This window comes from Sceloporus occidentalis, unplaced genomic scaffold, assembly GCF_023333645.1.
Source record: "Sceloporus occidentalis isolate IW3139 unplaced genomic scaffold, rSceOcc1.0.p SCAF_1, whole genome shotgun sequence".
Classification (NCBI taxonomy): Eukaryota; Metazoa; Chordata; class Lepidosauria; order Squamata; family Phrynosomatidae; genus Sceloporus; species Sceloporus occidentalis.
In genome coordinates, this window is record NW_028316981.1 from 164,941,677 (window position 1) to 164,955,348 (window position 13,672).

Consider the following 13,672-nt stretch of genomic DNA (forward strand, 5'->3'; position numbering starts at 1 on the left):
GCTGTGTAGAAGAAGATTCAGCAGCCTCAGCAATTCAGCTTCCCTTTTTATTGTCAAGGAAGTTACTAGTCATCTTTGTTGGTGTCCCACCTGAAGGTGTGGAAAGCATACACACAGTTCCTGTCAGCCCTTCAGCCTGCTTTCAGAAGCTAAATGACTGACTCTGAAGAAAAACTTCTGAAATGGAATGGGGTTGTGATATTTTGACGGTTGACACCTTCTGGCAGTAGGCTGTCCTTCCTGATTCCTCCTCCTCCTTTCCCCATCTATGTCCCTAATGCTTTAAAAAGTACAAATGTCAGGTCTCAGCTCCAAAGAAATTATAGTCTAAAGCCATGGATTCAGGTTAAAAAAACAAACCATTACGAAAAAAATCTTCAATGTCTGCATATTTTTACATCTCTTTATACCCATTGTCAACATTTTCTTGTTTAAAAAATGGCAGCCAAAATCCTGTTGTCTTCACAAGTGGACTTAAATTTGTAGGAGTTAGAACTGGGCAGTTCCAGTAGTGTCACTAGCTAGGGTGTCACCTGGTGCAGAGGGTGCCACCCCAGGGAGGCATCCTGGTGATGGAGCAGCCAAGAGAGACATGTGCCTGCTCTGCACTGAAAGGGGAAAAGGTCCCAACCGGGTGTCATCGTTCCTCTGGGGTGTCACCTGGTATGGTTAGCACACGCACACACACACCTGTGATGACAGTGGACAGTTCCATGACATCTGTATCCATTAAGGGGCTGCTGTTACATTACTACATAGGCAATGTAGTAATGGGAGCCAGAAAAGTGACCATTGTGCATTAGGATTGATACCTAATGGGACCAGTGCTCATTGGAATTTATATGTATCGGTCCTGTTATGCATCAGGACACCAACTGAGTGATGATGTAGAGCCCAATGCACATCTGGGTACTCTTCTCAGTATTCCATTATGCATCTTCACAGATGCCTAATAGGATTTCTTAGCACCTATGTAAAGGATGTACACTGTGATAGCAGATTTTGGCCAGCAGCTATTTCCCTCAGATTTTTATGTGGCCTTTTTACCTTGACCCCCTGTCCCCAAGGATGTATGGTGTGTTTTTAACTGTTCTGAACAGATGTTTTTGTGTAGACTGCTGATCATTCCTTTTTTAAAAAAATGTATGACAGATTGTTTTGTGTAGTCCACTTTAGCAATTGCATTTACATTTCTACACAGCTTTAGTAAATTCAGCACTCTCTAAGCAATTTCTAATCTGTAAGCCAGTTGCCCCCAACAGGCTAGGCACTCATGTTACTGACCTAGGAAAGGATGGAAGGCTGAGTCAACCTTGGAGCCCTGGGATCAAACTCACAACCTTGTGGCTGCATTACTGGCATTTAACCACTGTGCCACCAGGGCACCAAGGCTTTAGGTTTTCCATATGGGAAAAAAGTGGGATAAAAATTAAATTTTAAAAAGTAGATTCATAAAATCTGGATTTAATTGAAGAGTAGACAATAGCAATAATCTTCTAGATGTTTTCAGATGTAGCTCTCATAATCTTTCATCCTTGCCTAGGACAGAGCTGATGGAATTTGTAGACCAAGAACATCTGGGAAACCATTATTGTCTTCTATACTCTAATGATGCCAGTTGCTCTCTCCCCATTGATGGTTGTTTTCTTTCCAGCTAAGATCAACCAGGAAAAATTTGATGTCACCCTTTTGCATGCTCAGCCAGAACTGGCAGCTCAGGAGAGGATGGTGGATAATGGGGAAGGGACAATTGAGGTAAGAAGCAATCACAGCATGGAAAGCTTGGCTTTCCTATCCAAATAAAATTCTTCTATTTTCATTTTTCATCTTAGTTGGTCATCATATTTGCATGTTAAATAGTATGTAGCTTTGAGTATCATGCAGGGGGCATCAGGTCAGCTTCACCTATGAATGAGAGACCTCCAAGTTATCTTGTTATTAACAAGCCTTGCTCAGGTTTTGAAAACTCAGGGCCATGGCTTGCTTGGTTGACTCTATCCACCTGGGTTGCGGTCTTCCTCTTTCCCCACTGCCTTTAACTTTGCCCAACATTATTTTGTTTTCCACTAAGTTATGTCTCATAACAAGTCTTCTGTGTTTTCCTTTGATACATTCAAAATGTCCCCAAATTCTTCCTCTATTGGGGCATGGGGATATTCTCATCCTGTTTCACTGTGTTTCAAAACACAGGCCATTCCTGGACTTAAATTGGTGCAGGGGCAGCAAAATGTGGTTGAAATGCACTCCATACTCGCAGTGGATGTTTTGGAACATTTCAGGGCAATGAAATGTTTTTTTTTAAGTTATGCAAAAATTGTTTTTGATTCATGGGAAGCTCAGAAGGGCTCCAAACATGATAGAAATGACTTCTACACATCCCTAGAATGCATGGTGTTAGTAGCTCATTGAGACACAATAATACCCAGGTCTCCTTGGTGATTCTCAAAATGCAGGCTGCTTTGACAAGAAAATGGTTCTAGCAGTTTTCATCTCCAGTAGAAACTAGTGTTTGTAACGCAAATGGATCTTAATTGTCCATTCCATTCCAAACCAAGCCTCCCCCAAATATTTTTCATTACAACACAAATAGTGCAAAGTGATTATTGTTTCCTGGGAAAATCTATTTTCCCTGCAGATACCTTTGAGCAGGGGTTCCCAACCTTTTTGACTCACGGAGCCCTAAGGGCTCCATGGAGCACAAGTTGGGAACTGTTGCTCTTGAGGACTGCAGCTAAAGATAAAGAAAAAGAGAAACTTGCAAGTGGGATGGCAGATGATGCTAATTTATCTGTTTTGGCATCTCAGTCCTGCCAGCCTCAGATCCACTACACTGCTGGTTTAGAAGACAACTTAACTGCTGTGATAACATCCATTTGTGCCTACTGTTTTGTTCTCTCTAGGTTTGGAGGGTTGAGAACCTGGAACTTGTGCCGGTGGCCTCTCAGTGGCATGGATTCTTCTATGGTGGAGATTGCTACTTAGTCCTGTACACCTATGAAGTGAACCGGAAGACACGTTACATCTTGTACATCTGGCAGGTAGACAAGAGAGTCTCAATTGGGGTGACCCCAGATGCACAATTTGTCAGTTTCCCATGGGGATTTTATTTAAAAGCCTTTTGTGCTGTTATGGGCAGTGTATAAGGCCGTGACTTGGGGAAGGAAGGACATGCTCTTCCTTCCCCAATCCAGCACTCTTTAGATGTGTTGGACTACAGCCCCCATCATGGGATCATGTAATTTAACACATCTGGCAGAATCCTGTTCAGAAACGAATAGTGCTGCCTAAATACATTAAATCCCATCTTATCTTGGAAGATAAGTAATGAACAAATTAGTTCTATTCTGGGGAGAGGTCAGTTTGGGAAAGCCCGCCGGAAGAGGATAATTTTTTATCACCTTTTTGAAAGCCTCAATAGAAGTAATCTGGTGAGTCTCCTCTAGCAGGTCATTCCGAATTTTTGGAGCGGCAGCTGAAAAGGTTCTCTGGGAAGTCTCCATCAGTCTAGTTTTTCTTAGCAGTCTTCCATCCAAATACTAAACAGGGATGACCTTACTTGATTTCAGTAAATGCTTCTCAGAGGACCTGCGTGTGCAGGAAGGATTATATGGGAGGAGGCGTTTCTTCAAGTAAGCTGGACCCAAGCCATGTAGGGCTTTATAGGTAATAACCAACACCTTGTACTGTGCCTGGAAGCTAATAGGGAGCCAATGTAAAGATTTTTGAATAGGTGTAATTCGGTCGACCCTAGATTTTCCTGCGACCAATTTGACTGCCATGTTTTGCACCAGTTGAAGCTTCTGAATGTGGCACAAGGGTTGCCCCATGTACAGCGCTTTACAGAAATCAAGTAAGGTCATCCCTGTTTAGTATTTGGATGGAAGACTGCTAAGGAATCCCAGGTAATATGGGCTATATTTCAGGGGAAGGAACTAGCAAAACCACCTCTGAGATTTCCTTGCCTAAGAAAACAATATGAAATTCATAGGGTCACCATAAGTGGACAAATTACTTGAAGGTATAGATACAGAGTGCTTGAGGTTCCACTATCTCTCCAGCACAAAATGTATGTGTTCCAGTATTCAGATGAGCTTAGGACCAATACTGATCTTTTCTGTTACTAAAAGGGAGATTTCAGTGAGACAACTGACACGGGGCAAGAAGTGTATTGTCCTCCTCACATTCTACATTCCTGATCCAAATTCTCACACCTGCTTTTTGAAGAGAAAAATATGTTTTTCATTTCATTTATGCAATCTGCCATGTAATGCTTAGTTTGGCTGAGAGAGCGAGGGAGAGAAAGAGAGACAGAGAGAATAATTAGCTGTTAATCTACCAGCTGAGTCAGAACTGCAACTTCCATCCATTTTAGCTAGCATAAACAGTTGTGCAGGTTAATGGGAGGTGGATGCCAATAATCTTGGGAGAGCCACAAGTTGTCCTCCCCAAACTATAGCATCATCTGCAGTTTTATCCAAACCATTAGTGGTTATTACTTTATAACTGGGTGGGAGTAATCAAACCCTCCAGTTGGACTGTACAACCCAGGATAGCCAGTGGTGAGAACTGCTTGGATGCACAGTCTGTCATCTGAAGGGCTGCATGATATCCACCCGTTTTATAACATCTAAATTCCAAGCTTTTCTCTAACAAGTTTAGGTTGACATGGGGCATGTCTACACTGGCAGATTATTCTGGGCTGCTCCCAGAGTATTCTGGCCCAAAAGCTGTCCCAAATTCCCTGTTACTTCTGTACTCTAGAGCAATGTTAGGTGGCTGTCTAGACATGTGTTCCTCCGTGAAATCTGGCGCTGTCCCCACTGGCACAACTCACTCCCACTGAGGTGTTCAGCATCGATTACATGGCTGAGCACCTTGTTTTGAGCTCAGAGGGAATGACTCGGACTAGTGTTGTCTTCAGCTTAATCTGCTGTGGGGAGGCAGGGCTTATGGGCACGGGGCCAAAGGGCACTCCCCCACCTTGCTGCTGCAGCATGTAAAATGGTACTGTGGCAATAAGATGGGGAGCACACTCGGCCCACTCAGCAGTCCCCCCCCTCCAAGTCCCACGTGGCCATGGCTGTGCAAGACACAGAAGGCAGCCACCCGCTCCTCCTGGGTTGTACCCCACTGGGTGACACCCCCCTCTGGGGTGTCACCACAGTCTGCAGCACCACAGCCCACCTAGTGATGCCACTGGTTGTCTTCACTGGGTAATACAGCGGGACCCATGTGCAGACAGGCACCTGGCGTTGTTTTGGGGTACTCTAGATTTTCCTGGAATCCACTGCTCTGGGTTTTCTGGAAAGGTCAATTTTTAAAATCCATTTTAATGCAGTAAAGGGGTTGATTTGGTGCACAACTAACCTCATGTCATGAAGACAGTCTGCACTCCAAATGGGGTTTGGCTTTGTGCTGTGAAGATAGGGTACGATGAGGGCAGGAGGAAACCATTTTAAATGGCCCATGTAGTAATGCCCATGGACAGATTTTACCCACATTCTTCTGATAGTTTTACATAGTTGATTAACTGGAGAGATACTGATTTACTCAGAGTCAGCTGGTGGCCTTCAAGGCTAAATGTAGATTTGAAGTTCAGTTTCTCCTGTCCACGTCTAGAGCTATGAACAAGACTACACCAGTAGTACTCACCCCTCACTGAGGTGATGTGCCCATAGAAAGAACTGCTCAGTTCATCTTCTGGACCTCTTAATGTTTTTGCTGTGCCTCAGGGACGCCATGCCACCGTGGATGAGCTTGCAGCCTCAGCTTATCATGCGGTGGAGGTGGATCAGCAGTTCAACGGGGAGCCTGTGCAGGTCCGAGTGGCCATGGGCAAAGAACCGCGTCACTTCCTCGCCATCTTCAAAGGAAAGCTTGTCATCTTTGAGGTACGAAGCAGGATTCAGTAGTGCAATTAAGAATCTCCTACTGAGTTTTTGTGTTCTTCATCAACTGCTATAGCTTGCCCCTAAAGAACCTTGCAAATCTGGAGAATGCTGATTTGAAGGAACATGTTTTCCCGTGTGAGCTTGTCTGGGTGCTGAGATCTTCCAAAAAGGTGTTTTTCTTGATCCCACCATCCTCACAGGCACATTTGGTGAGGACACAAGAGAGGGCCTTCTTGGTGGCTGCTCCTAAGCTCAGGAGCTCCCCACAGAGACTAGGCTGCCCCACTCCTTGTTTCCCTTCCATTGGGAGGCAGGACTTTTTTTATGCTAACAGACTTTCGGGAACCAATGTTTTTTAAGTAAGGGTTTTCATAGTGACCTTTACTACTGTTCAACTTTTTTTTTTTTAAAGAAAGAGGGAAACTATTAATATTACGTTTACATTTTAATTTTAAAATGGAGCTACAGCCTTTGAGTTGGTGTCAACCTGCATTCTTTCTACAATGTAGATGCACCCAAAGATAGGGAAACCCTGTAATAGAAATAGGACAGTCAACCAGAGGGAAGAACTGAATAGGGTATTGTGGAGGTGTGAATGTTTAAATCCATGATTATGCTCAAAATCCCACACAGGGTCTGACAGAGTGTTCTCAGCTCACTGAGAGGTGGCTGTTGCCCCCTTACCATACATTGGGGGTGAGACCTGTGCAGCTCTCCAGATGTTGAACTGGAAGTCCCATCAGCCCTAGCAAGATTAGCTAATGGTGAAGAATGCTGGGAGTTGCAGTCCAACAACATTTGGGGGACACACAGTTCCCACTCCTAAGCTAGATATTGCCTATCCAAAAGCATCATGGCTGTTTTCAGCTTGTCTTGTTCTGCCCTTCTGGTGCATCCTCTTCAGGGTGGAACATCAAGGAAAGGCAGCAGTCAAGAAGAAGCCCCAGTGAGGCTCTTCCAGATCCGTGGAACAGACAGCTCCAATACTAAGGCAGTGGAGGTGCCAGCATCTGCCGCGTCTCTCAATTCCAATGATGTCTTCTTGCTTAAAGCCCAGACAGGGCATTACCTGTGGTATGGCAAGGTGAGGCCAGGAAGCGTGGTTCAGAGGGGGGATGAAGGAAAGCTCAGCTGGGTGGCAAATCTAGAAGATGCTCTTCTACTCAATTTAGATAGGCTCATATAATGGCATTTACTAACCTGGAAATATTTTGACAATTTTTAAAGTACCTATGGCTCATGGAGGCTGGCATTCTGTTAGTGGCATACTCACTTGCGAGTTTCCCTTATGCATCTGCATTTATTTTTTTTGGATGCTGGTAGGGGTTGGAATGCCCTCCAACCCTCTGCAGTACCAAACCCTCCTTCTGACTTACCATACAGCCTCTAAAGCCCCACCTGTTGGCCACTGCACGCCTCATAGGGAACAAAGGGAGACTGGTGAAATATCAGACTATGTTTCCATAGCCAGACACAAAATGATTATGTCAGTGCTGAGACTTCTGGAGGACACATGCAGATCTTAGTGCTGCTGTAATTATTTTGCATCTGGCTACAGAGACATAGCCAGATGTTTGTCTGATTCTGCCCATTTCCCATAAGGCATGGATTGGCCATATCCCGGGGTGGGGGCAGATTCAAAGACAATATAGTGGTGGAGATGGTCGTATATGACTCAACTTAACATTTCTGTGCATGCAGAACTACTACATTATATTAACCCATACAGGATTGCAGCCATAGAATGTTTAAATCTGACAGTCGTGAGGATAGGACTCAATGTATTTTTAACAACAAAAGAAATGCTTTCACTTTTGAAGTGAAGACTGTTTGTCTTTTCACCTAGGAGCATTTTTTTTTTTTTTTTTTGGAGATTTGAAGTTAATTTTGATAAAAGCCTAAAATGTGTGGAGCAGCACTCTGTGACCATGTCTCAGAGTGAGGAAGCTGCTTCAGGTGGCAGGCAATCAGAAGAGTGCAAAATGGTGGCAAATTGTTTTGAGGACAGAGATGTATATGCCATGCAATCTGCTCTACATCTTTTAAATTGCCAGCTGCCATTGGAAACAGTGAAAAATGTTATCCTGTAGAACATGAAAAAATTACTTTCTTTTAAAAAAAATTCACTGTCAACATAGTCACAGGATTCTGGGCACTATAGTCAAAAAGGTATATTTTGCAAACTCTGCCATCGTTACTTGATCTACACTACAGAATAAATGCAGTTTGATACTGTTTTAATTGCCATGATTCAATACTATGGAATTCTGGGATTTGTACTTTTGTGAGATATTTAGCCTTCTCTTTCAAGATTCCATTGCATGGAGCCATGACAGTTACTGCATTTATTTTGTAGTGTGGCAACAGCCTGTCACTCATATTGCTACTGCCGTTTTCTGCCGTGACCTCCTGCGGAAGAATTAGAGTGAGGAGAACATCATTATGTTCTTTGTTTCAAGCAGCAAATGTCTTGGGCTGCCCAATCCTGTCTCAGTTCTATGGCTTTCATGATAGGGTTCCAGCGGCGATGAAAGAGAAATGGCCAAGCAGCTTGCCATCATGATCTGTGATGGCCTTCAGGAGACTGTGGCAGAAGGACAGGAGCCAAAGGAGTTTTGGGAGCTGCTGGGAGGCCAAGCTCCTTATGCAAGTGAAAAAAGGTACCTACATCCCATCCCAACTACACTCTAGCTCTGTCCTCCAGAGATGTGTGGTCTGAATCCTACACAAGCTTGAGCAACATACATTTGGAATATATCCTTTTTTTGTTTTGTTGCTGCAGAGGATGGAATTCTTTTTCTGCCTTTGCAGTGACTTAACTCCCACAAGGGCTCACTCTTTATCTGCAATAGCCCCACCCTCCATGGCCATTCAGTAACTGATGTAAAGTCAGCCATGGAAACCCACTGGGTAGGGTTGCCATAGCGCCGGACCTCCAAACCAGGAAAATGTAGGACAAAATTTTCAAATGTAGGACACACAAAAATGTGTCCTACATTTGAAAATTCGGTCCTACATTTTCCCTGGCGATCGCGGCGGGGAGCAGAGGTCAAGCGGCGAGGGAAAGCCTCCACTTAAGGAGGCTTTCCCTCCCCGCCTGGGCCCTGGGCCTCGCCGCAATCGGAGGCCAGGATTGGGGCCTCGCCTTGTTCCTGGCCCCCGCAGGGACCAGGAAGGGGGCGAGCAGGCCGGCGGCGATCGCCGCGGCCTCGCCTCGTTCCTGGTCCCTGCGGAGGCCAGGAAGGAGGCGAGGAGGCTGCAGGGAGGTGGGGAGGTTGGCGCGGCTGCGCCCAAGAGGCGCCGCCTCCCTGCAGCCTCCTCTGCCCCAGGCCTCGCTGCCCTCCTTTTCCTCCGCGCGGCCATGTGCGGTGGAGGAGGAGGAGGGCAGCCAGGCCCCAGGGTTGCCTAGCAACCCCGCTGCAACTGGGCTTTTCCCGGTTTTTGGCTGCACCCGTGCCGTGACCGGGCAGGTGCCGCCAAAACCGGGAAAAACCCGGTTGCAACCGAGTTATGGCAACCCTACCACTGGGTAACCTTAGGCAAATCATACCCTCTAAGCCTATGAAGAAGGCAATGGCAAACTTTGGCAAACTTTCTCATCTGAAATCATGCCAAGAAAACCCTATGAGAGGATCACCATAAATTGGAGTTGACTTGGAAGCTCATAACAATATGTGTTGTTGTTTTTTCAACTGCTACCATTTTCTATTTATTCTTTTAAAAGTTTTTGACCAGCTGGATGGCAGTCAACTAACACTATCAATCAAAGGCCATAATGTAATTGTTCCACATTTTCAACCTTTTTTCTTGGTAAGAAAGAAAAGAGGGAAGCAGCAGAGGGGAAAGTATGGGTGGGTTGAAATGGAAAGTGATGTAATTAGCATCTGTTAATGAGGCAGGCAATGGAACAGTTAAAAACTTATCTGGAAATACTTTATGTCCTACCCAGTCAATTTTAAACCATTAATTTTAAATTGGTTTGTTTTTATGTCAGATTATTTTATTGTATCCCATGTTTATGTGTTTTATCTTACTGTGTTTAAATGGTTTTATGTGTTTTAATCTCTGTTGTATTTTGCCTCGAGCCTTGGGGAGAGGTGGGTAAGAAATAAAATTTATTCATTTATTCTGATTATGATAACTATTGCTTGAGCATTGATTTGAATGGTGGCAAGAAACTGAACAGAATAGGTTTGCATTCAGATTTTTCTTCCCTAGACAATCTGGTTGTTTTGCTGGGTTTCATTCAGCAAGCCTTCCATCTGCACACCTTGGCAATGATGCCAGGAGGGTCTTTCTCCCAATGACCCCTTTCTTCCTTCCAGGCTGCAACAGGAAGTCCCTGATCACCCTCCTCGGCTTTTTGAATGCTCCAACAAAACTGGACACTTTATCGTCACCGAGATAACGGACTTCACCCAGGAGGACCTCAGTGAAAGTGACGTTATGCTGCTGGATACCTGGGACCAGGTGAGGCTGAGTCAGGGAGCATGAAGTTCTCCTGAACTTCTAAATCTCCCATTCTCTTGTGAGGGTGTCATGTGTATCTCCTGTTGTTATTTCATTCTATTAGGGAGTTTGAGGAAGTTTTTGGAGGTCCATTTCCTTTGTCAGGAGGGAAGACTTGGAGGCTTGTGGAAACTTTTAAGGCAAGGGTGAGCTACTCAGTGTTACTGGGCTGTAAATCCCATCTGCTTTAGCTAGACCAGACACTGGGGAGAGATGATGGGAGCTGGAGTCCAATAACACACGGAGGGCCACAGCTTGCCCACACTTGCTTTAAAAAATTCTTTTAAAATTGAATAGGAATCATGTCTGGATGTTGCCCCCAAAGCCAATGATGAAGAATGCTGAAAGTTACTATTCTGAAAGAAGGCAGCAACATCTCTAGCCCGCCTTTAAAAGCAAGGTGTGATATAGCTGCAACACCAGAATGATTCCAAGGCAGTAGAACAAGGAACACTCAAGTCCAGAAGTGCATGCCAGTTGCTTTCTTCAAAACTCTGGGGCAAAACAGACGGGCCTAATAAGTCTGCTTCTGGGTGGCTTGGGGGAGAGGCGGTCACAAACGCAACCCCAACCTAGAAAAGCTGCTCTGAAAAAGAGCAATTCTTTTCAGACTGCTCTGGGATCGTGGCTGCAAGGCAGATTGGGGCTGAACACATCTGTTTGCCGCAGCTCTGGGGCAGCCTGAATTTGCCCTTTTGGGGCGGTCTGTTTCACCCCTGAGGCTTCTGGTGCCTTAGGGGAAAAAGGATTGTAAAGCTTCATAAAGAATGAATTGTATCATAATTGTGAATAACATTTAGCGCTCCTCATATGGCTACCCCCTGTCTGTGGCATTACTAGGGATGGTGTCACCCCCTCACCCCACATGGACCTCCTCCCATATCACACCATACAGAACCTTTAGTCATTTTTTGTACCGTTACTCATAAATTATAATTTCCATATATCACTGAATGTAATGGCAATAGATATGACATAAACAAGTAGCAAAATTATATTTATACCTTTAAATTACAATTACACAGTCTAAATTTATTTGCATGTACACTGTTTCATGCCGTTAAGGTGACAATTTGGTAAAACGTGATGTTTTAAAAGAAAAATTTAAAAGAATGATTTTTAAATAAACAATAAAAATGCATTTTAATTTCAAAAAATAATTTTTAAAAACCCTGGGGTTTTACTTTTTCTCTACCACTGAGCCTCGCCCTATTCACACCATCTTTCAACATTTTAAAGGGATGCAGGTAAATGCCACAGCCCATTTCTGCCCAAAGGCAGGTGTTTGGGGAACAGTGGTGTCACCTGGCGCAGATGACACTCTCAGCACTCTCCTTATGACACCCCTACCTCCCGTTATTACTACTCAGCATGGGAGCCAAATATGCTAAAATGGTTCTAATTGGGATTTGGAAGATCCATATTCTAGTCTTCACTAAGTTAGGACACTCACTGGGCAACCTTAGGCCAGTCTCTGCCTCTCCTTTTTGCTGTCTGACCTAATTCAAAGGGTTATGGTGAGGATAAAGCAGGGTGGAGGAGTTCTGTGTGTCAAGCGTTTACCTTCTTGAAAGAAACTCTGGAGGACATCAGGTTAGGAAGGACCATTTTGCCCATTCCCTTCCATGGAAGAACGTTTCTCCATTGCTCAAATGAATAACAGGAAACAATAATGCTTCTCTTTCCAGGTTTTCTTATGGATTGGCAAAGAAGCCAATGCGACAGAGAGGAAAGAGGCACTGACAACTGCTCAAGAATATCTGCAGACCCACCCCAGTGGGAGGGAAACTGACACCCCCATACTGATAATCAAGCAAGGTTTCGAGCCCCCCAACTTCACAGGCTGGTTCCTGGCCTGGGATCCATATTGCTGGAGTGTAAGTGGAGACTGCTCCTCAAATGTATGTCTCTGATGTGTCCAGAAATACTATTATGCTGCTCATGTCACACTGATAGGGAGGATCACGGTTTGAAAGGAATCAAATATATATTATGCAGATGTTGTCATCTAGTAAAAGTAACAGATAAATATTCACAGGTATTTGTTAAATACCTGAAATTTGCACTTGAAATCTGCCAATATGTCCAGGTTTGCCAACTGGAATTTCAATATCAATTAATAATTGGAATGTGAAATTTTACCATAAAATTAAAACTTTGGATGGCTTAGTTTTTATGTCCCAAAATTAAAATATAACGCAAGGCTGGCTAAAGCTCCTGCTAAAATTAAGGGTTCCCCAAACTGTCCATTTGCTAGCAGAATGCAGCCCTCATTCTCTCTGCAGCCTCCCCTTGAATCTGCTTGAGGGCTGGAGGAGCCTCCAGGCCAGATTTAAGATGCAGAAGAGTGACAGGAGGAAGGAAAAGTCTCACTGTTATGAATTGGTGTTTGCACAACAATGGATGCAGTTCTAAATAACACCAATGTGATTCTTCTGGGGCTTGAATTGTGGAATGAACCCGATTACACAAATGCAGACTGAGGACATGACTGGTTTTCTGAGCTGGTGGTCCAGCTTCACAGACCTAGATTCTGTTGCACAAATCTTCATTTCAGTAAGACTTTTGACAATGCCCCCTATGATATTCTTGCAAAAAAGCTAGTAAAGTGTGAACTAGAAAATATGACTGTTAGGTGGATCTGTCATTGCTTGACCAACCAAATCCAAAGGGTGCTCATCAATAACTCATTTTTATCCTGGAGAGAAGAGACTAATGGGTTGCCCCAGGGTTCTGTCCTGGGCCCAGTGCTATTCATCATCTTTACTAATGACTTGGATGATGGAATAGAGGACATGCTTATCAAATTTGCAGATGACACCAAATTAGGAGGGGTAACTAATAACCCAGAGGGCAACATCAAAATTCAAATTGACTTTATCAGATTACAGAGCTGGGCCAGAACTAACAAAATGAATTTCAACAGAGAGAAATGCAAGGTACTACAGTTAAGCAGAAAAATGAAATGTACAGATATAGAATGGGTGAGACCTGGCTTGACGACAGTACACGCAAAAGGGATGTGGGAGTCCTGAGTCAACAATGTGATGCAGCAGCTAAAAAAGCCAATATGATCCTGAACTTCATCAATAGCAGTGTAGTGTCTAGATCGATGGAAGTAATAGTGCCACCCTATTCTACTTTGGTCTGACTTCACCTGGAATACTATCTCCAGTTCTGGGCACAATTCAAGAAGGATATTGACAAGTTGGAATATATTCAGAGGAGGGTGATCAAAATGGGGAAAGGTCTGGAAACCATATCCTATGAGT

The 13,672-nt window shown here is 44.1% G+C and overlaps 1 protein-coding gene across 2 annotated transcripts in view; it reads left to right on the plus strand.

The window, feature by feature from the left end:
- LOC149322643 (advillin-like) overlaps window positions 1-13,672 on the plus strand; it is a 38,013-nt gene that overhangs the window by 18,503 nt on the left and 5,838 nt on the right. For both annotated transcript variants that reach the window (XM_089480891.1, XM_089480884.1), the window contains exons 10-16: window positions 1,655-1,755; window positions 2,901-3,038; window positions 5,733-5,891; window positions 6,796-6,975; window positions 8,406-8,551; window positions 10,217-10,361; window positions 12,089-12,277. In XM_089480891.1, the coding sequence (XP_089337017.1) occupies window positions 1,655-1,755; window positions 2,901-3,038; window positions 5,733-5,891; window positions 6,796-6,975; window positions 8,406-8,551; window positions 10,217-10,361; window positions 12,089-12,277 (1,058 nt within the window). The remainder of the gene's footprint in view (window positions 1-1,654; window positions 1,756-2,900; window positions 3,039-5,732; window positions 5,892-6,795; window positions 6,976-8,405; window positions 8,552-10,216; window positions 10,362-12,088; window positions 12,278-13,672) is intronic.